Genomic DNA, 24,434 nt, shown 5'->3' with positions numbered 1-24,434 from the left:
ATATGCCTCTTAAATTCACTGAATATCGCCGTTCCTAGTATCGATAACTAGGTGGTATGTGGGGTATAGAGTGTCTAAAAACGATGTTCTTTCTGTTTACTCTGCTATGCGGGATATAACGTGAAACAAAAAAAACAACATTTTTACTTTAGATATAATATTTTTACTGAAAAAATATATATTTATTCAATTCTAAACAGTCACGTCGAGTAAAAACAGGCGACACGATCCTCAACATCCGCGGTGCAGTCCGCGATGCCATCGGTGACGCGGGCGCAGCGCCCAGCATGCGCGCATCCTCGCGGGTCGACGCGTTCGTCATACGACCTGCTCCCGTCATGCGAGACGAGCCCAGAGACCAGATGAGGGAGGCAAGGAGAGACAAAGTGTCAGCTTCTCCACCACAGGTATGGAATCAGTATTTTGCAGGGGAGGCAGAACCTAGGTATGGCACTCCGTTTCCCACATTCCGCTTAATTCTCGAGACATTGTCACATGATGATTCCACTATGCCACCATGTAATTGAATAATTTTACTTAGGCTAAATAAAGGGTTGCAAACCAGGGTCAGGGGATCAAGATACCGGACTATATGTAGAAATTATATCAATTGAATATCGATTAACTATTCTGGAAGTTGTGTTGTATTTTAAGTCACTATTTTGCAAAAAATGTAAATAAACACATAGGCCGTATTACAAATGTTATATTACTTCATTATCAGTATTTATTGTTCTTATCGCTTAAAACTGTTGCCCTTAGGTGATAGTTTTTATAGAAAAAGCTATAGCTAGTATTTAATACAAATGTAGATTTTTAGTAAATATAAACATTTTATTTTAAACTTGTAGTCATAACTACTTAGTATAATAAAGTTTCAGAAAAAAATAATACCTGATGTAGAAATCTACATATTTTATTCCTATCATTTTATTCCTGTCTCCGCTGAGTGGAGATCGAGCTCACAATTAATTTTCAACTGTCACTATAATGATATATGTACAGTGTACATAAATAACATGTAGATTTTAATAAAATGAAAAATGTTTTAAGCTCGAGCATAAATAAATTTCAGCAGAAATTTAAATTGTAATTAAAATATTTAAATATATGTATGTATTTATTGAAAAATCAATACTGTTGATGGTATTATTAATTTCGTTGGTTTGTTACAAAATATGGAAATTGAATATAAAAGTCAACATGTTCTAAAAAATTCAAAGAACATTGAATTTTTGTGTTTTTACTGTCTCATATAATATTTAGTTTAGTTATTATAAAAAAAATCTAAGAATTTTTTTTAGTTCTCTACATTTATAAAACAAATACAATATATTTGTAATGATGTTTTATTTTTCGACATACACGAGTACAATGAAAATGGTAATTGTTCCGCAACTCTCTAAGCGCTGCAAACAACTCGCAATCGCGTCTACGTTTTATCCTCAAGAAAACCCAATTAATTACGAGACGGCTGTTAAGTTGTGGGCACACTGGGCGTGAAGGCAGCGACGTGAATTTTTTTTCTTGGCAGAATTTTTAGATTTCTTTAGTTTTTTATAATTTTACTATACCAGTGCCAGTCCATGTAAGTTAGACGGTAACAATATATAACTCTTATTTCAACTATACGTTTATTCAGACACATTTTAATTTATTTTTTAGTTAAAGGACCGAACATCGAGTTTTATCGAAATAACACTATAAATTACAGTTTTATCGCAGTAATAGTGTTTAAAATAAATTTTAAATCTTTGATATACGACAACCGGTACAAAGGGTAATGTACTTTTCCGAAATTAGATGAAAAAAAACGGGTACTTTAAACAATAATTTTGTAAGTGCACAGTGTACCCCAGACGTAAAACCGCTTCAGATGTAGGCTGTTACTCGACATTAAATTTTAATTTGCCTCCCTTTTTCTTCTCGTTTCGTATTTAAATATAGACAAGTTGGATTTAATTACGTTCGTTTTGGCATCGCGGGTGCAACCCTCAATTTGCTACCATTGTTATTATACAAATACCTAATACGCATTTGGGAGAAATTTCTGAATTTAATTAAAATATTTTCTATAGATTTGAAATCTGTTATATTAATTTAGTCTTGCTAATATTAAAAAGTGAAAGTTTAGGAAGGTGAATGTTTGTTGCAATTCCACACAAAACGGTCACTACTTTATGGACTTAGATAAAACTTTACTGTTATATAAAATAATACATACGATATAATTTATATTAAAATTTTATATAATTTGGCCTTTAATATAATATGTTTAACCGGGCGAAGTCGCGTAAAATACCCTTAACTTCGACGTTATTTGAAAAGTTACTTAGATACTTATTTGTAAATGTATCTATAAGTTGTATAACTTCGCTGTTTCTAATATTGGTCTTGGTGTGAATTGTTTGTGTTTCTATAACGTATTACACCTACCTAAGATTATATATGGACTCAGTGGTTAGTTTGACCTGTATTGCGCCTTCAAAGTATACTATAAATTGTAATTTGTGGGAACTTATTATAGAATCTTCTAATAGGATTGTTGAATTTAACATAATAATATATGTTTTTTATTAGAGTAATAATTTTTACCAATATAATATTTTGAACTTACAACCGTGGTGTTTACAGTTCATTAATCAAATGCTGTGCTCCCAGGCCCCGATAACGTCAATTTAAAGAAATAAATTAAACTTAAAGTTATTTTATACAAATATTTCAACTAAATTTAATACTTTCTAAAAAAAATTTTTCGTAATAGCCTCAAAAGCAGGAGCGTGAGTTGCTGGTGGAGCCGCACGCGCACGCACGCATCGCATGCGACCTGGTCAATGTCACCAATTTACGGTGGTATAAGGATAATGAGGTAAGTTTTTTTTATTTTTGTAATTGAATATATTTTTTTTTAATTAAGCTATATAATATTAAAAATATTTATTTATTTTAATAAGCCGCGATGACTTAAATGATGATGGTTATAATAACAATTTTCGTCCAGCAAATATCTCTTCCATCATCTCCTGGCGGAGGGGAGTCAGCGTGGAAAGAAGGCGATGCTATAGAGATACCACGTGCGTCCCGTGGACACGCTGCCAAGTGGAGGTGCGCCGGGAGAGATAGATCGGGAAGGACTGTTAGTGGGGAGCCCACTAGGTTACTTATTTATGGTGAGTTTTTTTATTAGCTTCACGCTACATCCCGCATGGAGCAGGTTACGTAGAGGTAGCCTAGTGTTAAGACATTCCAATTCCAAATTTAATATTTTTAAAAATTTAAAAATTTATTCATTCACCTGAAAAGGAATCGACTCCACAGCCGTCGCATTTACAATCCCACACTTGTACTGCTGCGTCACGACGACGGCCTCAATGTTTTATATGTAGAGTGTTATCATTATTTATTTTGATTGGTTTATTTAAACCGACAAAGTAAATAAATAGAAATGTAGAAAGTAAATAACCGACATCTTAAAACTATGGGTGAGTTCTGTCTTGATATGAACAAAAATTAGGACAATAAGAACGTAAGATCTTGTTGAGTAAAAATTAAAGTGAAATTCTAAATTTATAGTACCAAAAAATTTAAATAGCAAAATATCTAATTATATCGTTATAATAATTTAAAAAAGTATATAAGTTATAAGCCATTATATACTTCAAACATCCATCACAAAAGTTAATTTCCAAGTAGTTGTATCTAAACTACCGTCAACTAATCAACGTGTGTACTAAATTGCGCCTACAAGTATTTTAATAGCGTCAGTTAAAGTTGCAAAGTGTAATGAGACTAAAACACGTGTTGTGGGCGGCGGGGCAGGACAGGGCAGGACGGGGCGCGACGGGGCATGACGTGGCATGATAGGGCAGGGTAGGGTGGTACGGGGGCAAAGTGGGGCAGAAGTGTAGTTACAGCCTCGCGGAAAAGTTTAAGTTATTTTATAATTGTTAGTGGCATTTAGAAGAGAACTATAGAAATAGAAGTGAAGTTGTTTAAAATTGTATGATAGTTTCTAAATAATGTGCCATTGTTAGACTTGCTGTTAGTTAAAATTGTGTTATAAGTAATCAAATAAATAGCGGATATTTTATTTAGAGAAAAATTAAGTTTTCATATTTGATGTTTTATCAATCAGTTAAACTAAACGTCTTTGACGTAAGGCTAAAAGCGAGTAAATAAATAATTAACTGTCTGCTATTTTTAATTGATTATTTGTTGTTATTTGTAGGATTCTGTTACTGCAAGTTCCAGGCACTGCTTCAAGCATCAAGAGAATAAGAATTTGTTGTCTTTAATTAGTTGTAAACTGATATCTTATAAAATAAAGCACGTTCGACGAGTTGTGGCCGCCTGATTTTTATAACTTTTCATTACTTTTTTAATGAATTAAACTGAACAATCCCCAAAAGTTCAGATAGCCTAAGTTCAAAGCCACATCGGGCGTACTATATTTAACAATAAGAGTAATTTTCTTCACAAGATTTTTTTATCAATAGAACCAGTCCGGTCGGTGTATCTGGCGGTGGACGGTCGCCGCCTAGACGCCGGCAACACGTGGGTGCCGGTCAGAGACAAGACTGTGCTGGAAGTCAGATGTGTAGCTGAAGGTAAGATAGAAGAAAAAATAAGTACTTTCATTCTCCATTCACCATACGTAGAACGAAGAGTTCACACAATTCGTTCCCCATACACAGTTAAGAATGAGCGGATTTTGTTTTCCAATTGGGAATCGAACCCACAATCAGTGCGGTTACAGTGAGACCGGAGTGGGGCCGCAGTGCCACAGTATGACCGAGAAAAGATTATTTCTTCATGTTCTCCATGAAATTTGGAATGGAATAGAAGTTGGAATTATTGTTTACCATTCCCGTTTTACCGAATCAAAAGAAAATAGTTTTTACTTCAAAAGAAAAAAGAAAAAAATAATACATTGCACAATTTAATATTTTACATTAATAAAATAGCACTTTTATTAATACGGATTAAGATTTAATCGAAGAGTTGAAAATTAATTAATATCACGTAACAGAAATTCGTATTAAATCGGCAAACCATTCGATACCAAATATTTTACTGCACGAGTATATACGTCCAGTTTTGCGAAATTAAATTTCATATTACCTCGTCGATTGATGTAATTAATAATGATTTAATGTGCGGCTTTCTCTCATTCATGTGTTACTGTTTTGTGTTTTACGATGTTCATTTCATATAAATAATAATCGATTTTTTTCACATCAATGCTTTTACCATAAATTATTATATAAAATTTTCCTTTATTTCGGTAATTAATATAAAATAAACTTTTATCTTCATTTTCAAATTAAAGTTTAAAATATTATTATAATTAAAATTTTGAGATTGACTAACTTAAACTAGCATTTAATAAAAATTACTTGTGTATAGCAATAAACTTCTACGTCTTCTACGTCTCGGGACGTCTAGATGAATAGTCTACACTTTTATAGAAATAAAACAACATGAAATTACAATTTTTCTATATATTAATACTTAAGAAGGATTCGTAGATAGAAATTATGAAATTTAATGTAATATAAAGCCGAAGCAATCCGAGAGCCGGACGCCGGCAATGAGCGGGACACGAAGCGTAATTATATCAGGGATCAGATTATTTCACTGAATCCACTGAAACTGAAACGTGAAGCGCCGCACGCTATATTGGAAACCGACTTTGTAATAAATGCATGTAGATATGGATGGATGTATGTACGATAATGTTCTGAGTTTGGTAAATTATAGTTAAAATATATAATAAATATAAGTGTAGATGAATATATTGAAGCATCAAATATTACCAAACAAAAACACAAATTATTTATAAATCATAGAGGTTGTGAGCGATGTTATTAAATATCATATATGTTATTAACATCGCTGACAGATATATTAGATTTTTTTAAAAATATGTTAAATACTATTAACTAAATTTGTGTCTCCTGCAATATTTAAAAAAATTAAATTCAAATTACACTACTAATAGCTCTACTAAACTTAATACAGGAGCTCCACGATATGATATTTAAAAATTTTGTACTGAAACAAGAAACAACGAGATTTTTCATTTTACATCTTAAAGTATAGGAAGACGAACTTGCAGGCGACGAATATTTTTTTAAAATAATATTATTATTTCAATCTAAAACAAAAGGTAGAAAATCCGAATTTATTTCAACACTCGCAGCAAATACATTTATCACTTCACTTTCCCAGGTCGGGAGTATCGTTTAAATTCTAACATTTCAAACTACTTTGCGCTTTTGTTGTGAAAATCTTAAAAACTTGACCGATTTCACTGAAATCCACATACAGTTGAATAGACTCTCGGCTCGCGCTCAAACAACAATAAAATGGCTTTCAGTGGGCACTGGCGTTAGAAACAGTTTCAAATGCAACTTCTACTGACTACTGACGGTGAAACATTTTCAAAATTTTACTTTTTGAGATTTTTTTGTAAATTTTTACATATTAAAAGTTTTATTCCACATTTAATATTATTTTTTTAGGAAACGGAATTTGAACCCGCGCCTAGTTAAAGCCGTCTGAGTTGTTGTTTGTTAGACAATCGTTGAATGATTTCCAAGAGGTGCAGGTTCAAACACTGATCAAATACTCTTAAGATTTTTAAGAGTCTTATACGTTTTGTAAAAAATGATTTTTTATTTGTGCCTTTTCTCGAACAATAAACATTACATTACAAATTACAACTTCTGTATACATTTTTATAAACATATTTGTATAAAAATTCTTATAGATTTATAACCTTAACAAACTTAAGGAATTACTTGAAAATCTTATCCCCAAAAACCAACCAGCTACGAGTACATTCAAATCGTTGATACAAAATTTCAATACGTATTGATTTAGTAGCGTCCAGTAATTTAGCTAAACATATTATCCTCTAAAGCTCGAGTGAATGGCAACACAGTTTGTAATACATAGGAACCAGGATTTTGAAAGAAAATCACTTTAGAGCCAAATAGATTTTTTAATTGGATTTTCAAACGGAGAGCAATGTTTACAAACGCTAAACCATTATGACTTTTTCATTTATTTGACACTCGTACATACATATTATATGGTTTACATAGTAATCTTTAGAAGAATAATAAATATTTTAAAATTAGATGAAATTAAAAAGTTGTAATATTATTCATCATACGTTTATAACGTACGAATATATAATACATTTTTAAATATTTTTAAATATACATACATTTTTAAATATTTAAAAATGTATGTATACCTTTAAGAAAATTATTATACGATTTAAAACAGGGTGTATAGTTGGGATTGGCTGATAGAAAGTAGTGTTAAGTTTAACACTAGGACGGAGAGGAGAACGGAGAGTTCTCCGTTCTCCTCTTTCTGTCTTGCCAGAGCGAAGATATGAAAATAATTAATTCTCCTGATTGTGAATCGAACTTCCAACGATCGTGATTATAGTCAGATGCTGAAGAACACCGAGAATAAATTTAAATGCATTTTATTTCAAATCATAAGCTTAATTTAGTTTCTAGTGAGGAGCAGATGGCGGTCGGGAGAGGTCCAGATGGTTAATACTATTGAATAAGATGTTCAATTTTAAAATTATATGAAATTCAGTACAGGATGTCCATCGGGGGACTTCTTTTTATGAAATTCGTTTTATAATATGTTTTATTCTCTATGTTTTATTGGAATTCAATATTTTTGATATGAAATCTTAACTCGGAATATAATCATTTAAAATTAATAACTGATATACAAAGACAAGGTTTCTTTTTATCTTTCTTTTATTCCTACAGGTGGCGTGCCTCCACCGGAACTGTCATGGCGGTTGCTTGCATTGGAACCGGCGCTAGATCACCGACCGTATCTACGTATACATCATACTAATTATTCCATTGGTAAGAATTTCTAATAATATTTTTTGGTATAAATAAATAACGAGACGTTTAATTCCCATGTGAAGGAAGGGTAAAAAATGTTGCTAAAGTATGACTTAGAGATCACAAGGCATGAATAGTTTCCAGAGGCGCGGGTTCTAATCTTTAATGTTTTTTTTTTAAATACATTCAAAGTATAGAAAAATATTGAAAAAGTAAAAAAAAATATAAATTTTGTAGATAAATACTGACATTGGGTTACGCCAATCAATTCACAAAGGCTTTGTTTCAACGAGAACTGCATAACAAGAGCAGCGTGTTACTCATTTTTCTGAGGCAATTTCGCATATCTGATATTGAGGTAGATTCATGAAGATAAATGGTTATTTTAAATATCGTTTTCAAAATTGACAGATAGATAATATTATTTTTTGAAATTTAATCTTTTTTTTCGAAGTTTATGCTTTTTAAATTAAATTGATATTTAGAAAAAAATATAAATTTCTTAAATATACGCAGTAAAGTAAAAGCTACTATTTAATTTAATTTATTTTAATATTAAAAAAAAAAATTTAAAAAAATATATATATATTTATGTTTAAAGACATGCATGTTGAGTGACAAAACTTAAAGCAAATCAGGAAATGAAAAAGAAAAGGTTTATTTCGTATGAGCAAGATCGAAAGAACCCACAACCATCGCTCTTAGAGTCCTACGCTGTTCGCCTGCACCGAAACCGCCTTTTTATTTAATGCAACTATAAATAATATCAAACAACAAAAATAATAAGAAGTGACACTTTAAAAAGGACATTCATTGTCTTTAAAAATAAAGTGTATATAAAATTTTCGTATAAATTTAAATTTTCCGTGAATCTTCAAGGATATCGTCAAGAATTTAATTAGTAGAATACTCTGTAAAATTGGATTCCGTTGTGACTAGAATGTGATATGGAATGAGACGGAATTGTGAGCCTTGTTCTTGCGCGCGGCTTTGTTTCAATAATTTCTTTAGGCTTATTAAGTCTTTACAAAGATAAGTCGGCTGTTGAAATTCATAGAAATTTCAGTCAATTCTTAGCCTATTTAAAGTTTACAATAGCATTAATACTAATTACATGTTTTTGTTTTAGATAAAACTTTTTAGCTATCGTCATTTTCGGGCAACATATTAAAATATTATATTACAGTTTTAATGAACCAATGTGTTGAACCGGCGTTTATAAGATAGAATACTCTTGAAATTCGATAAAATATTTTTATTTACTTACTAGCGTTAACTGTTACAAAGTATAATTATTATAATCCTTATCTGTATTTATTTTGTGCAATTTAGTAAGTAAACTAAAGTTTGTCGGCCTCTACAAGTCCCGTTCTCGTTGTCCTACAATCATAAAATTAGTACGGAACCCTTAATGGGCGAGACCGACTCGCACTTGCCTAGTTTTTTTTTCAACTTCTACAATTTTTGGATGATAATCTAACCTACATATTCAACAACAGAAGGTGTGTCCTGGTCGCGCGTAGTAGTGACAGCAGCCAGAGAGCTCCACAACGCGACGCTGCAGTGCGAGGCAAGGCAACGCCGCCCCGACACGCCGCCCGCGCCCTACGACGTGCTGACTGCCAAACTGGAGATACATGTTACTTGTGAGTATTACTAAACTAGCGACACACACGCGGCTTCGCCCGCTTAAAATTATTGTAACTTATAGCCAAATTTGGTATTTTTTTACAACATCAGCTTCACGCTGTATCGCTCTCAGTAGGGTGGATGAGGGTAGTGGGTGGATGGGTATCACTCGAATCGAACGATATTAACACTAGGTTCCCAGATTTCCTCTGCCTGGTGACTTTTGTCACGGTGACAATAAATTTTTTGTCACTGACATGTCACCATACTTTTCGGACCTGCGCGCACTTGCGATGACAGTGACGAAATTTTTTACATTTGATAAAATGGATCTCGAAGAGATGGTTGTCTGTGCACTTATATTAAGAAATAGAAAAAAAGCAAACGTAGAAAATATTGGTTTTAAAATTACTATTTGAATAAACCTTTAGGGATTTGTCATAGAGCAATGGCCTCAACTCAATTTTGTCAATCAGTATTGTCATTGTCTATTTCATCTTCATGAAAATGCACGTTTTGCCTTGGTGATGAACTTGACGCCATTCTTGAAATAAAAATTCGGTGCTGCAATGCAACACGCTGCTGGTTCATGTTTATGCGGAAGACGACAAGTATGGAAACCGCAAGGGGGAGGGGGAACGAAGTGACATTTAGTTGCTAATGCGCGCACGGGCATACAAATCTATGGACGCGGTGACAGTTGCGTCACCGGCGTGTTGCCGTCCTCCGCGGACAAAAAGTCACCCAATTGTCACGTATCCAAATGCGCGCACCTTCATTTAGTGTAATGTACACGGTGACAGTCACACAACAGTCACGGTAACAAAAATCACTAGTGCGCGCTATACCTAAAGCTATAAAAAAAGAAATTACCTATATTAATAAAAAAAAATTTACAAAGCGAAAATCTGTGTATTTAATATTCAAAACTTGATATAATATGTAATTACATAAAATTGAATAATAATATATAAAATTATTCAATTTAATGGTAATGTAAATTAGTAACTAATTAAATGTCGACTGACATACGTGCGTATACATATATTGTAATTACAATTACCTATAGTGTGTTTCAATTACCGTAATCACCTAATATCGGTAAAAGCTAATTAATTATGGCTTATTATTGCATAATTAACGTGTGAAAGTTAAGGAAATATGATTATTATCTTGTATTTAATTAAATATAATTTATAACATATCTCGCATGTAAAAAGGTAGGCAGAGAGTTCTTAGTATTTAGACACTCCGTTTTCCACGCACAGGTCTACCCACTTTTAACTTTAAGTTCCCTCTGCCTGCTATATGCGGGAAAAAGTGTGAAACAGTATAATAAATAACACTATTTAATAGAATATTTGTCATATACAGATCCACCATCATTCGTTATATCTCGTTGGCCGGGGTTCGGTATTTCGTTGACGGCGGGCGGCGCGGCGGCGCTACGCTGTGATGTCGATGCTAATCCACCTGCTAGAGCTACTTGGATGAGAGACACTGATAGACCTTCTAGGTAAGAATTTATGTCAGAAAAGTATTATTATTTCTGAGTTTTACAGTTTTTTTGGAGATATGCGTGTACAAACAGACAAACACATTTAAAATAACTTGTTCATATTTTAATATTTAAAAGCATCTTGGCACAGCGACGCAGCGTTACTCTTTAGACGCGACGGTTGTAGGTTATTCCCTAAATTATTTTCTGTCTCTGGCTTTGATAACATAAAAAATCGGCGTTGAGTAAATCCGGAAGACGGAATGTCTCCATTAAATTGGATGGGAAAAAAATATCTTAACACTACGTTCCCTCTGTTGTCGTCTTAAAAAACTATTCTATTATAATTTTGAAATCACTCTAAATTTCTTATTTCGTAAATATATTCTAGGTTACAGCTAGGCACAGGTTTTTATATTGTTTTATAGCACAAATAATAAAGAAATAGTCTAGAATTTTTATAGGATACGATCAAAATTTTTATAAAGTTTAACTTTTAAAAGTCATTTAAATTTAAAGTTTAAAGTTCAATGAACCAAGATAATTTAATAAATTTTCACAACTGATGTCTTTTATCTTAATAGAGTTTTTTCTAAGCAAGTGAAAGTGAAGTGGAATAAAGGTAACAAAATATTTAAAAAATTTAATCGAAACAAAAATTTCATCATTAAAAGTTGTTAAAAACTCTTTGAAGCCACTCCATCCTAAAATGGAAGCAAATATTAGTGGCTGTCAAAAACTTTAGTAATTATTTTGAGTTCCAATTACAACTTTTTCGTAAGCAGTTGAAGTAATCCCTTAACAGGTATTTAAGTTTTAGCTTTATTTAAATAATCCTTTGTGAGGTCTATTGCTATATAATTTTAATTTTTTTTTTTAATTGTATCTTTTTGTTTACCAATTCTTAAGAAATATGTTTTAATGTGATGTCATAAAAAAGAGGATACCTAGGGTTAAAACTCTCCTTCCTGTCACAAGTAGCTTTTATAACACAAAAAAAATCACAACTATTGCTTTTGTTCCTTGTCTAATTCGCAATTATACTATTAATCTAAAATACATATTTTGTTCCTGTATTTGAGTAATCCGTACGAGTCTATCAAAGAAATTTTCCGAAATTTAATAATTTTATCAAAAATATTGGGAAAACAACGCCATATCAATAACCGTATAATAAAGTTGAAAAGTTAATTATAACTTCAGATATTCTTCGATTTAAATATTATTCCGTTGAATTCCTTTTTTTTATTTGTACGATTTCTATTATCAAATATCATACTCGTATAGATATTAAACGCTAGGTTAAAATTCTTAAATGTTGATACAAAACAAACTTTAACGCAAATTTACCAAAATTCATTAAAAAAAACATAATTTATATCGATTAAGTTGTTTTTTTAGCGTAGTAGATTTCTTAATTAGTAAAGGTAAACAAAAGAAAGAAAACATTGCTTAGGTTTCTACTACTCTAATAAATGGTCCCTATAATAGTTTTTCTCATACATCTTCTATATTTTTTCGTATATATTATTTATGTAATTTTCAACACAAGTACCAGGCAGGTTCTGTCGCAATTCCAGAAACTGTCATGATTCGAAGAAAACATACAAAGTGTCTAAATAATGTAGTTTCAGAGTTGTTCCCAATTTTTCTTGGATGGCGTCCATTTTTCAAACATGAACCTCTTATTTACGTTCAGTCGTAGCACGATTGTTGGTTTTACTTACAAGGAATTTAAATTATTCCTTGTAAGTAAGAAGTTCGTGAATGTTTATGTCTAAGTGATATTAACATACTCGTAACAGTCATAAAGAAAAATAGAATGATGTGTCACTAACTGACATTATACATTATAAATATATTATATATCGTAAAATCCTTTTATAGAAAGTAAACTATTGAACCCTTCTCAGACTTCTGAGTCAATAACTAGAAATTATATATTTAGTTCGTCTCTTCAAATATTTCCACAGTCCTATTTATTATCTACGTTTACATTTAATATGTCTAGACTTTACTCTTATAATAATAACTGGATAAATTCGTGAGGTCTTCGTAGCATATTGATTGGTAGGGCGTTTGACTGTAAACGCGTCAGGTTGATTGTGGGTTCGATTCCGTCTCGGTGGAATGAATTATTTTCATATTCTCGCTCCGAAAATGAGAAGTAAGTACGATGTTGAAAACGAAGTGTCGCTATTACTAGGTCAAAAAATATTGAAAAGCCGTCGAAGCCACGAGTAATATACTACTTCAAAACATCAATTAAATCCTATAATTAATTTAAAAATCTCATATTATTTATATATAATCATGAAAATATTCAAAATATTACGTTTTCAGTTATTTAATTTATTTTTAATTATTTAACATTTTCCGTTTCTTCTGAACTAAATACAATATCAACAAAAAAAAGCAAATCTAAATGCTCAATGCTAAAGCTTTAGCTTAGCTAAGTTTATTATTCTCTCAGTAAACAGTGTAACGTAAACCGCTAGAAGCTATCTTTTTTCTGCCACTCACTGAAGTGCCAAAGATAAATTCATTTTAACTCAACATTTCTCAGTTTTAATTCCAACAATTTCTTTTAGGTTTCCACTTTTCTCTAAGTAAGTTAGTTATCACTCTTCGCAGGCAGTTTAATAGCTAGAGTTATTTTAGCGCAACTATGAATTTATGAAAGTTGCACTTCATTAGTTTTTATCTAAATATATTACCTTTTTTGTGGTACATTGTGGTGGTGGGTGGGTGTGGGATCTTAGATTTTTTTTATTTTTAAGTATTTTAGTTTAACCATGTATAACTTCTAAAACTAAACCTGTAGGGCTACTTTTTTCACTTTGAGTTTACTTATTTTTTTTTTATTTAATGTAGTTAGACGTGATAAAATACATATTGTATACACTACAAAAGACATATTCTAATCGGGAAAATTAATTATTTTTAGGATTTTCCTTGTTTATAAATAAGTAAATTAAAGCTAGATATAGCTACAGCTTAAGAGCCAGCGAGAGAAATTGTCTTGAAATAAAAAATATAAAAAAAATATATCAAACGATGGGTGGGAATCGATCCTACAACCTGTAGCGCAAATCGCGCAAATACATGCTTTTACTACTAAGCCAAGACTAGCGTTTATTATATAATTCTTATACTAAATTATATAAAGCAAGTACATATCTTCGAGATTATTCGATCCGTTCATACAAAACGTATATCAAGATAAAGGGATAAGATTCGACGTCTAACGTAATTGTGAGGCGACGCACAGCCCGGTGGCTGTGGGGCCGAGTGGTGCTCCCCCAGGACCTCGATGTATGACATGGAATATATTTTAATATATTATATTCCGTATATAGCCCGAATTTGTGTTGGAAATTTATATGCTTTAGGTGATGTTTACGAGTTCAAATCCCATGAAGCGGATATACGTTGAATACTAATGTGTTTTGATAGAAAATTATTAACTATCGTTCATGACTTTATTCAATTTATTTTTGTTTCTCCACTCTGATTAAATAAATCACAGCGTTGAGTTCCGCCACTCCATATAACAACATAATTAAAAAAATACTTAAATAAATTAATTTTTAACAAAAACAAAAACCGACTTCTAACAACGAACTAAAAAGTGAAAAATAATTATATAAAGATTTTATAATTTTGAAGTCGGTGCCAAGTAAAACAAACAGGCTTAGTAATTAGATATTGTAGTAAAGGTGTTGTAGCATTAGTTTGACACCGACTTCAAAATTATAAAATCTTTATATAATTATTTTTCACTTTTTAGTTCGTTGTTAGAAGTCGGTTTTTGTTTTTGTTAAAAATTAATTTATTTTACGATTTTTAGTGATGGGTAGATCTTAAAATGATGCTTCTTGAACGAGTGGTGATGGTGGTGGTAGTGGTTGTCAACGAGTGGTTGTGATTGTTCTATGTAAAACTTCATTTAATTAGCTATTATTTTTGTGCAAAGTTACATTTTGGTATATTGACAAGAACAAACATAAAAAGTATTCGGGTGAATTCGGAATCTCCCTTTTTTGAAGTTGGTTGAAAATGAGAACATCCTCTTTTTTGAGATTGGTTGAAAAGAAATGCAACGATCAGGAATCTCACTTCTGACATCAATTTAAAAAGTTTTTGCTTGTAACTATTACAGTATAATTAATTTTTGACCAAAAAAAACAAACTTTCTCTTTTTTCTCCAGATTCCATAATCGAAACCTAACCAAACTTTTACCAAATTATCCTTGAAGTGTATCCTTTCAAATAAAAAAAGAATCATCAAAATCGGTTGGCGCGACATTGAGTTATTCGGCTATTAGTCGCGCACATGCATAATGCAAATTTAAGACTTATGTGATTTTCTCATGGATACCATTGTCAGATATGGACCAAAAAAAATGGGACCATTCGGGAAGCTATACCTTTCAAATAAAAAAAAAATTATCAAAATCGGTCCACCCAGTGAAAAGTTATGAGGTAACAAACATAAAAAAAAAATAAATAAAAAAAAATAAAAAAAAAAAAAAAAAAAAAAAAATACAGTCGAATTGATAACCTCCTTTTCTTACAGAAGTCGGTTAAAAAATACTTTAAAAATTAACATTAACTAAATGTGAATTACTTAACATTTTTAAATGCATAAAATTTATATAAGTGAGATTACGGGATTTTTTCAAATGTAAAGTATCGATAAGAAGTAAATGCTAGGAAGCTTTTAAAAGATTTCTTTTACAAAGTGAACAGTATATATGTAAGATCTTTTAACTTATTTTCTGTAAAGTGCATAAGAAAGAGACAAAGAAAACCTAAATAAATCATATATCACTAAAAGATCAATATTTATGTCACAAAGATAATTGCTGTACAGCTATAACGTCCGACTGTATATGCTTTGGTTGTGGGTTCAATCTCCTCTCGGGGAAATTATTATATTTCAATTATTCTCATTTTCCCGCTCTGGTCACCAAACGTCAGTGAGTTCGGGCACTCAGCACCCATTGTCAGTGACAATAAAAGCAGTTCACGGGGCACGGAGTGTTTTATCACTAGATTTCCTCTGTCTCTGTCAGAAAATATATATTCATATATATATATAAATTATATTATTTTAAAGTTACTAAGATTGTTTTCTAGCACAATCAGAACACAGAATAATTTGTAACCACATCTCAAGGGTTCATGTCGCCAAATGTTGAAGTGAAAACATTGTGGTGCTCCAGTTTGATAAACGATTTAGCTACAGACAATGGACGTGTAATATTTATCAACTATACAAATTCACTTAGATATAAGATAGTTTCTGCCACTAGGAAACCTTCTTTTACATAAAAAATAAAATCAGCTTCACTCTGTATCCAGCACTCAGCACGACAGAAGGAACGTAGTGTTAAGACACTGTTCCGCAATTTCCGCCGAATTCTGGGGCGTTGCAGGTTGAGTAGCGGAAATCAATGCCACGTTTTCCTTCAACACCAGTGCGAAGAAATAAATTTAAATTAATATTAAAAACAAAACATATGTAATAACACCCTCGTCCACAGTTCCCCCACCCCCCTTGAGTTACCTGAAGACGGCACGGCGTTGGGTTCCGCGACGCTGCGTTGGGCGCGTCTGCGGGAAAGTCACGGCGGCTGGTACCGCTGCAGGGCGCGCTGGATGGACACCGAGTACTCTTCTATTGGATATTACTTGAATATTTTAGGTATGTGTGGAATATTTAGACATTGTAAGGGTGAATTGATCAAGCTCTACGTCTGTAAATTAGTAGTGTAAGATACGCTTAAATCGATTCTGAAATTTCGGTGTACATACGTGTAATGAATAAACCAACCGATTTAAGAATCTTTATTTTTAATTTAAAGTCGGTTAAAAATTCATTCATTCATTCATTACTGTGTTAATAGCCGCTGATGAAAACATACAATCAGCGACAGAGTCCGACAGTAAAGAGGAGCCACCGGATCATCAGAAAGTGGAAGTGCCTCTGGGGGGGAACGTGCAGTTACATTGTCCTAAAGGTTAGTTATTATATTAAATTTATTATTATCATTTTATTTAAAAGATGATTGGTAATTATGAAGATTTAAATGTGGCAGGCATTTCAAAATATATTTATTTTCTATTCTCATGTTATATCCCGTATATCATATACCTAGAAGGGTAGGCAGAGAAAACCTAGTGTTAGGATTCGGAAGAAATATATTATACAATTTTTATTTCCCTGCTCTAGTAGATAAATCGCAGAGTTAGGTTACTCTCAATGTAAAGGTATAATAATCATAAAGAATCCTCCCACAGGAAGTGTGGGCTGCTGGTGGCGGCGCGTGGTCGGCAACGCGTCGGACGCGTGGGCGCCGGCTGGCTCGCACCACGCGCACGGCGTGTTGGGTAATACACTTACATTTACTTTTATAGCTTTTTAGAATTTGTTGGTTTCAATATTTTACCGCTATCTATTTCGATTTTGGGATAAGTTAAATAAGGTGTTTTATTATTATTTCTCTATTTTCTCCTAAATCTGTAAATAAATATTTTTCCTAAATCTCTAATTCTAGTTTTCATTAATAATAAACTAGGTATAAAAGAAGCGTTATACGAGGAGGGCGGGGAGTATCGGTGCGTCGGCGCCAGAGCTCCTGACTTGAAACGACTGAGGGAATTGAAACGTGTCACTTTGAGAGTTACAGGTAAATATTTACGTTTAAAATAGCTTACTGAAGTAATTACTTCAAGTACCCAATTGGGTAGGACAATATATTATAAATATAAAGTGCTGAAAATTTTAGCGAAAGAAAAATCTTATTATATATTAATGATTTTTTTGTTTGCAACTAATATAATGATAATTTATTAAAAACAGCATTAATTATTTAAATGTACCTCCTCTAGGTGGAGCTACAGCAACAGCGTTAAGCGCCGACCAAACGCCAAACGGCTGGCGCTTAGAGTGCGGCGCTTGCGGACGTAACTTACGCGTACTCTGGCTCAGATCTGGTAGATCGACTCCCGCTATATTAACTCCTGATCTATCCCAACATTGTTGGAAGGCGATCCTTTTAGTACCTGAACCGGATGAGATCTGGTGTGTGGCAGTTTCCTCTAATGGTGGCTCAGTCGCTGTATTTCCTAAAAGATCCCCTCAAACCTCACCTTCCCCTTCCCGACATGTTATTAGAGCTTTACATGCGTCCTGTTCAAAGGCATTTTTAACGCTACAATTATTATTTGGATTTTTATTTTTAAATTACTTGCTCTAAGTAAATGTTTTTGTTACGTGGTTATGTAAATTTAACTGTATGCGTAGTTCCACTCGTTGTGTGTCCTTTTATCATCAGACGACTGATAAATTAATGAGAAACGTAATAAACTGTGTTTATTGACGAAACTACTTTGCAATAAACTTAAAATTTTTAAATTGATATTTAAGTGTCAAAAAATTAACTAAAATTGCTAAAATTCCAAAAGTAATAGTAGTTTCGTCAATAAATCGCTATACTTATACAAAGTAGAGTCAATACGGACGAATATCTGTTTAAGCAATGTAATATTTCTAATAAATATTATAGTAATTATTAGCGGACCTTAGTCGTGCGTTAATCTTTAGGACAAATGCACTTTGAGTAGAATGTGTCTCATTGTATAGTCTTCGTAGTTATCCTATAATCATTATTTGTTATTCGTATTTAGTGGACTTACTCTAGTTCGTTGCAAATTTATACTAATACTAGCGATTCAAGCGCGGCTTCGCCCGCTTAATTTTGTTTTGATATTATAGCCAAATTATACAGAATCTTTACATAAATTATAGCTTATGTGTTATTCTGATGTTTAAGCTATATTCCTGTAAAGTTTTATCTAAATCTGTTCAGTAGTTTTTACGTGAAAGTGAAAAAGACATCCAACCTAACAAACTTCACATTTATAATATTAGCAGAATTATGAAACTGGCTTTCAAATTTTATTCATTTGACTATGCGGGCAAAGTCGCCGCCAATTATATACATCTACAATCTTATTAAATATAATAACTAGTATTTCCTCTATAAAGCTAAAACGAGAACAAAAAGCTCAGCACTTGAGACACTTAGAACAATGAATTAACTTTTAATACTTTTTTAATAGCGTCATAAAGTGTCCCAAGGAAGTATAGTTTTGCTTCTTTTTTTTATATCAATTTCAATGTTTTGCAACGAACGATATCTATCTGTACTTTACTTCATCTTGATATTTTCCCCTTCATTTCCTCTATATTTCCTCACATTGTTACTTTAGTTCTAATAATCGTTAAAGAAACAGGAATGAAATGTGCCAAATTGTTGATATTTGTAATAGATTTTCCTATATTGTATGAAATTATTGTGTATTATTATTATTTATTGTCTGTATGTTAGCGATGAACACCAAACTTAAATTAGAATTTATAAGCATATTTGGTAGTTATAGGGCGGCTCGAGTTTTTTTTTAAATGAAAAGCTCGAGCCAAATGACATATATCTTATATTTTATATTTTATAGATGTCGAATTCATTAAACATTGTGTATCATAGCTTAAAAAGAAAACAATGTCATGTAAATTTCTATGTCAATTTTAGAGGTTCGTTTAGATCGAACGTTTTTGTATGTAACATTTGCTACCACAATTTTTGCAATCGTCGTAGTTTTTAAATGTAAGGGGAGATGTTTTTATCGAACGTTCGATGTTGATGTTGTGTTACGTTCGTCATCGTCATTCGAATATTCGAACGGAGGCCACAGATTATGTAATATGAAAAAACTAGCTTCCTCGGTCAAGTTCTTTTTGAAAAAAAAAAACTTTTTTCGATGATAAAATTTAAATTTTGTCTGTATTAGATAGATATTTCTTAATTTTACCTAAAATGGCTATCGTTTATCAAAAATATTTCAAAAATAGTTAATATTTTTTTTGTAATTTAATATAATCGTTATTTTGTTAGGAAGCTGGCTTTTTTTTCTACGTAATCAATGGGAACATCGTTGTAACGGATTGTGATAAGAGGAGCGGCGGATCGCGGGACAGTTGTTGATACATTGAAACTGGTCACGCTGGTATTACACGGTTCTAATATATTTAAGACATAAAGAAAGAAGACGAATATTTGTATGAGATATGTTTTAGTCCAAATTATATTTGAATGAACGTTTATATTTAAAATATATATTATGGATTCGAATCCCACTCGAGGAAATGAAATATTTAATTCATAATCACTTATTCTACGAGTCAAAGCGCGGTGTTGAATTCCGCCACTCGACACGAAATGCCTGCATGATTCATCAGAAAGAAAGGTATTGTCTTATGGAAATGGAACGTTCTAACACTATATTCTCAGATTCCCTCAGCCTATCCTGCTGTACAAGAAAGAAAAGAAAGAAAACATTTGCTTAAAAAAGCTAAATCCTCCTCTAGCTTAATTTCTATCATACAAAGTTCTTAAATAAATTATTTCTAAATTACAGTTATTATGTCATAAAAATCATTCACAATTAAAAAAAAATGTTAACTTAAAATGATTTAACCAGTCAAATCACGTATTTACCACAAAAAATAGATCAATTCTCGATAAAAATATAAAAGGAGCCGTGTAATACTAGCATTAGTTTAAGTTAGATTGTAGCGAAAAGTATTTTTGTAACACAAAACAAATGTTGGTCAATTCGACAATGAAAATGTATATGAAGATGTTTTATTTCCTATATTTGTGGAAAACAAAAGATCCGTCCATTGCGGAAATTCGAACTAGTTAGGTAAGAGCTAGGCCCTTTATCCCCTTGTTCACTTCTTGGCAGGGCTCTAAACAATCTAATTACTTTAAAATAACAATTTTAATATAATTTAAACTAACTTTTACATAAAATACAGCTAAAAATAACTGAAACAATAAATGTTATACATTTTGTTTTAGAACTTATTAATTTGACATATGCTAAAATAATCTTAACATTTCGTTTGGAGGCCCTGGTCTTTAACTGGCTTAAGATGTATTATGTTATTATTAAAATAAATCTTAAGGCATAATAATAACTAATTCGCTGTTTGATAGAGCATGTCACCTAAAATTATAAAAAAACGTTTAAATGATAAAATATCATCAATGTTGCAAAGCAAAATCTTATACTAAAACCTTAGTGCAAGAAATAATAAAAATAAATATTTAATATGTATAAAAACGATTTACATGCACAAAGAAAAAAAAATATTTCCCATTAAAATAATTCCAATGATTTATAATTACTTTCGAAACGTCCTTTAATATAAAAAAAATGTCATTACCATGGAAATACACTTTTCTTTAAGATCCAAAAATCTTTTATATAACATAATACATCTTAAAACACGTAGGCAAAAATAGCTAGAGAAATCTATATAGATAGATGAAAAACTATACTAAATTATACTTCTTGATCTTCTTCACACCTTCCTTTCCCTCTAGACGCCCCGCGACCCCGCACCTCTATAATATTGTATACTTTATACTTGTAACATGGTGTATTCACTTTGACCGGTCAATGTATAAAAAAAACACAGCTGTCAATATGGAAATAGCTGTAACAATTTTAAGATTACATTTTAAATACTAACTGAAGCCAAACTAATTTTAAGTATGTAAAAAAACAAGTATAATATATGCTTATACTATGACAAAATATTTGTTTGCATTATTATAACAAAAAAACTCAAAACTTAGATAATATTTGATTTAAAAAAAACTGACTTCGATCTCTTGTTATAATGAAATTAATTACTATTGCAGCCGTGCCCTGGTATTGATATCGAATTTAGATCTCATCTGTACACAATAAATAAAAAAAAAGAATAGTTTATTTTAACAAAAATATCAATATTGACCGGCCAAAGTAGATAAAAGCTCATCCACTCAAAGTTTTCTTAGCGTCCATTTCGACAAGTGTCGTGGTGCCAACATGATAGTACTTACATTGTATGATACGTATATATAATATATAATATATATATTTACATTTTATTATAACATATAATATACATATTGTGTGTTAATTTGATATTGGATGTAATGTACTCGTATAGATCATTCTCATCGCGATGTGTGTGCGGAACTTCCTATACCGGAAAATAAATTATCTAAATATATTATGTTCGTTTTATTTACTCTACATATTTTTTAGTATAAGAGGAGCGTAGTGTCAAGACACTCCGTTTTCCATTTTAAAGCTCTAAATTCGAAAAGGTGCGTGTTGAGTGCCAGAACTAAACGCCGCAAGCAAATAAATGAATGAGATTTACTATGATATTTTTTTATAAGAAGAAAATACCTCATCGGGAAATATGAGAGCGAAAAAATAAAACTCTGATATCTACTATCCATAATAATAACTAAGATCAGAAGAAAAAATAAAGTACCCTCAGTTGTTTAAATTTAATTTCTATTTAATTATGAGTGCCTAATACAATTTTGTGTTTCTAAGAAAATCTTAATTAACGATATCAACAGTCAAAATAAATAAATTTAAAGGTATATTAATGAATTTTATACAAGTAGGTAATTTGATTCACACTGTATATAGTAATTGGTTCATTTGTAGGAATTTAAATATCTTCTTAAGGTATATAAGTATGTAATGATTTACTGAAGGTTAAAATTACCTATATCTCATGAGTAGTGTGTACATACTTTTCTCTGATTTTGTCTGTCTTTTCTCTGTCAGAAAGGCTTTTGGGAAAAAAGAAAACTAAATTTTACTTATTAAAATTCGAACCCATAGTGAACACTCATAGATGCACTATGTAAAGACGTTATGTAGGTACCAGTGTCTTAAAAGTAGGTCTTCTCTGCGTACCCTGCAGTATGCAGGATACAACAGAGTAGGCAGAGGGATGTTCCAGGATACGCATTATACCTCGTGAAGCTAACAGGAATATCACAATAACCTTGAAATAAAATTTTATGGAATTTCTCGTAACTTTTCTACACCTATACGAGTATAATATATTTTCACGTTAGAAGGGATATTTTAATAAAATTAATCTAGTGAGTGCGTCGACGCAGCCAACTGTGCCAATTGCAAAGATATGGGGTAAACTACAAAGGAATATACGGACGGTTATCGTTATTTATATTTTTATATTAGGTATAGTATACATTTATAAACTACTGACCTTTTGTGATAAAATAAATAAGGTTGTAAATATTGTTCGTTTTTGAGGTTTTGATAGGAAAATTCAAATAGTTTGATGCTATATTCCTTATAAGTGTTAAGACACTCCGTTCTCCATATTTCGCCCAATTATTAACACATAGATGGTTGAGTAGCAGAAATGGACGATGCGTTTGTAACCAAAGCGAGGTCATAAAACTAACCCATTCCCCCGAATGAGAATCAAACCACACACACAGTTTCGGCATTATCCGATATACAGCTGCGCTACGAGACTTTCATATTTATTTTTCTCCTCTATTTTTACTTTAGTTACCTAAAACTTTAGTCATAACAATATAATAAATTAAACTCAAAGGCAGTAATTTAAGTCGTGAATGTTCTCTAATATCAATCCATTTAAGTCCTATATCATATCAACTTAAATACGTGTTTGGAAGAAAGCCAGAGCTCGTCCGTATTTACTATCGGGAGAATAAACTGCAGAACAAAACAAAGTTATAAATTGTAGGTACCTTAATTAAAATAAGGAGTAAAAATATCATAGGTATGTTATTTTATAGTGTAGAGTTAAACTACGAAAGATTGGCAAACATGTGGAAAGATACAATTATAGGACTTCATAGTGCAGGGCGCGTAGTGTGGGTTCGATTCGACCTCGAGTAAATGAGTTATTTTCATTTCCTCTAGAAACAAAAGAAAACGCGGCGTGGAGTTCGGAACTCAACACGTAGTGCCTTAAAAAATTGGGGAACGGAGTGTCTTAACATATCCTGCCTACCCTCCTATATGCGGGATGTGAAGCTGAAAGAAAATATATATGTAGGTAATATAAAAGGCAAAAAGTTACTAAAAATAAGATAAGGAAGATGGAAAGCTACTCGTATTTTTGCTCTCATAATATATTTTTAAACTTTTTGTAACTTTCACGAATTAATGTCTATGTGATAAAGTTATTCTTTACAATGTAGTACTTACATCTTCTATGTTGGGATATGGCAGTTCATGGATCACTAGTTAAATTAGTGAAATATTGACTTTATAAAATAAACAGAATTTTTATACATAAGTAATTTCGAAGTTTTTTAACGTCAGTACATTTTGTCTTTAAGAAAAGAGATAACTTTATGTTCTTTCCTGTAAGCAACCTTGCTTACGGCAGAGAGAACCTAGAGTAAAAACTCTCCGTTTCCCACTTTTAACCCATATTCGGGACGAACGACACGATCTGCTTTGTCTATCAGAGTATAATAATA

The 24,434-nt window shown here is 31.7% G+C and overlaps 1 protein-coding gene across 1 annotated transcript in view; it reads left to right on the top strand.

Annotated features, from left to right (window-relative positions):
* The window catches only part of tei (irregular chiasm C-roughest protein teiresias), a 101,537-nt gene extending 79,384 nt beyond the window's left edge, over positions 1 to 22,153 (top strand). The window contains exons 4-15 of the mRNA XM_085185229.1: positions 201 to 407; positions 2,765 to 2,869; positions 3,002 to 3,170; positions 4,497 to 4,607; positions 7,806 to 7,907; positions 9,389 to 9,535; positions 10,893 to 11,034; positions 16,566 to 16,726; positions 16,929 to 17,042; positions 17,323 to 17,412; positions 17,601 to 17,711; positions 17,914 to 22,153. Of these exons, the coding sequence (XP_085041355.1) occupies positions 201 to 407; positions 2,765 to 2,869; positions 3,002 to 3,170; positions 4,497 to 4,607; positions 7,806 to 7,907; positions 9,389 to 9,535; positions 10,893 to 11,034; positions 16,566 to 16,726; positions 16,929 to 17,042; positions 17,323 to 17,412; positions 17,601 to 17,711; positions 17,914 to 18,281 (1,827 nt within the window). The 3' untranslated portion in view covers positions 18,282 to 22,153. The remainder of the gene's footprint in view (positions 1 to 200; positions 408 to 2,764; positions 2,870 to 3,001; positions 3,171 to 4,496; positions 4,608 to 7,805; positions 7,908 to 9,388; positions 9,536 to 10,892; positions 11,035 to 16,565; positions 16,727 to 16,928; positions 17,043 to 17,322; positions 17,413 to 17,600; positions 17,712 to 17,913) is intronic.
* The last annotated feature ends 2,281 nt before the right edge of the window (positions 22,154 to 24,434 follow it).

Source organism: Heliconius melpomene, chromosome 1 (genome assembly GCF_056956725.1).
Source record: "Heliconius melpomene rosina isolate 202511_hmr_F chromosome 1, ASM5695672v1, whole genome shotgun sequence".
Classification (NCBI taxonomy): Eukaryota; Metazoa; Arthropoda; class Insecta; order Lepidoptera; family Nymphalidae; genus Heliconius; species Heliconius melpomene.
Note: the sequence above shows the minus strand (reverse complement) of the source record. Positions and strands in the feature narration are given on the sequence as shown.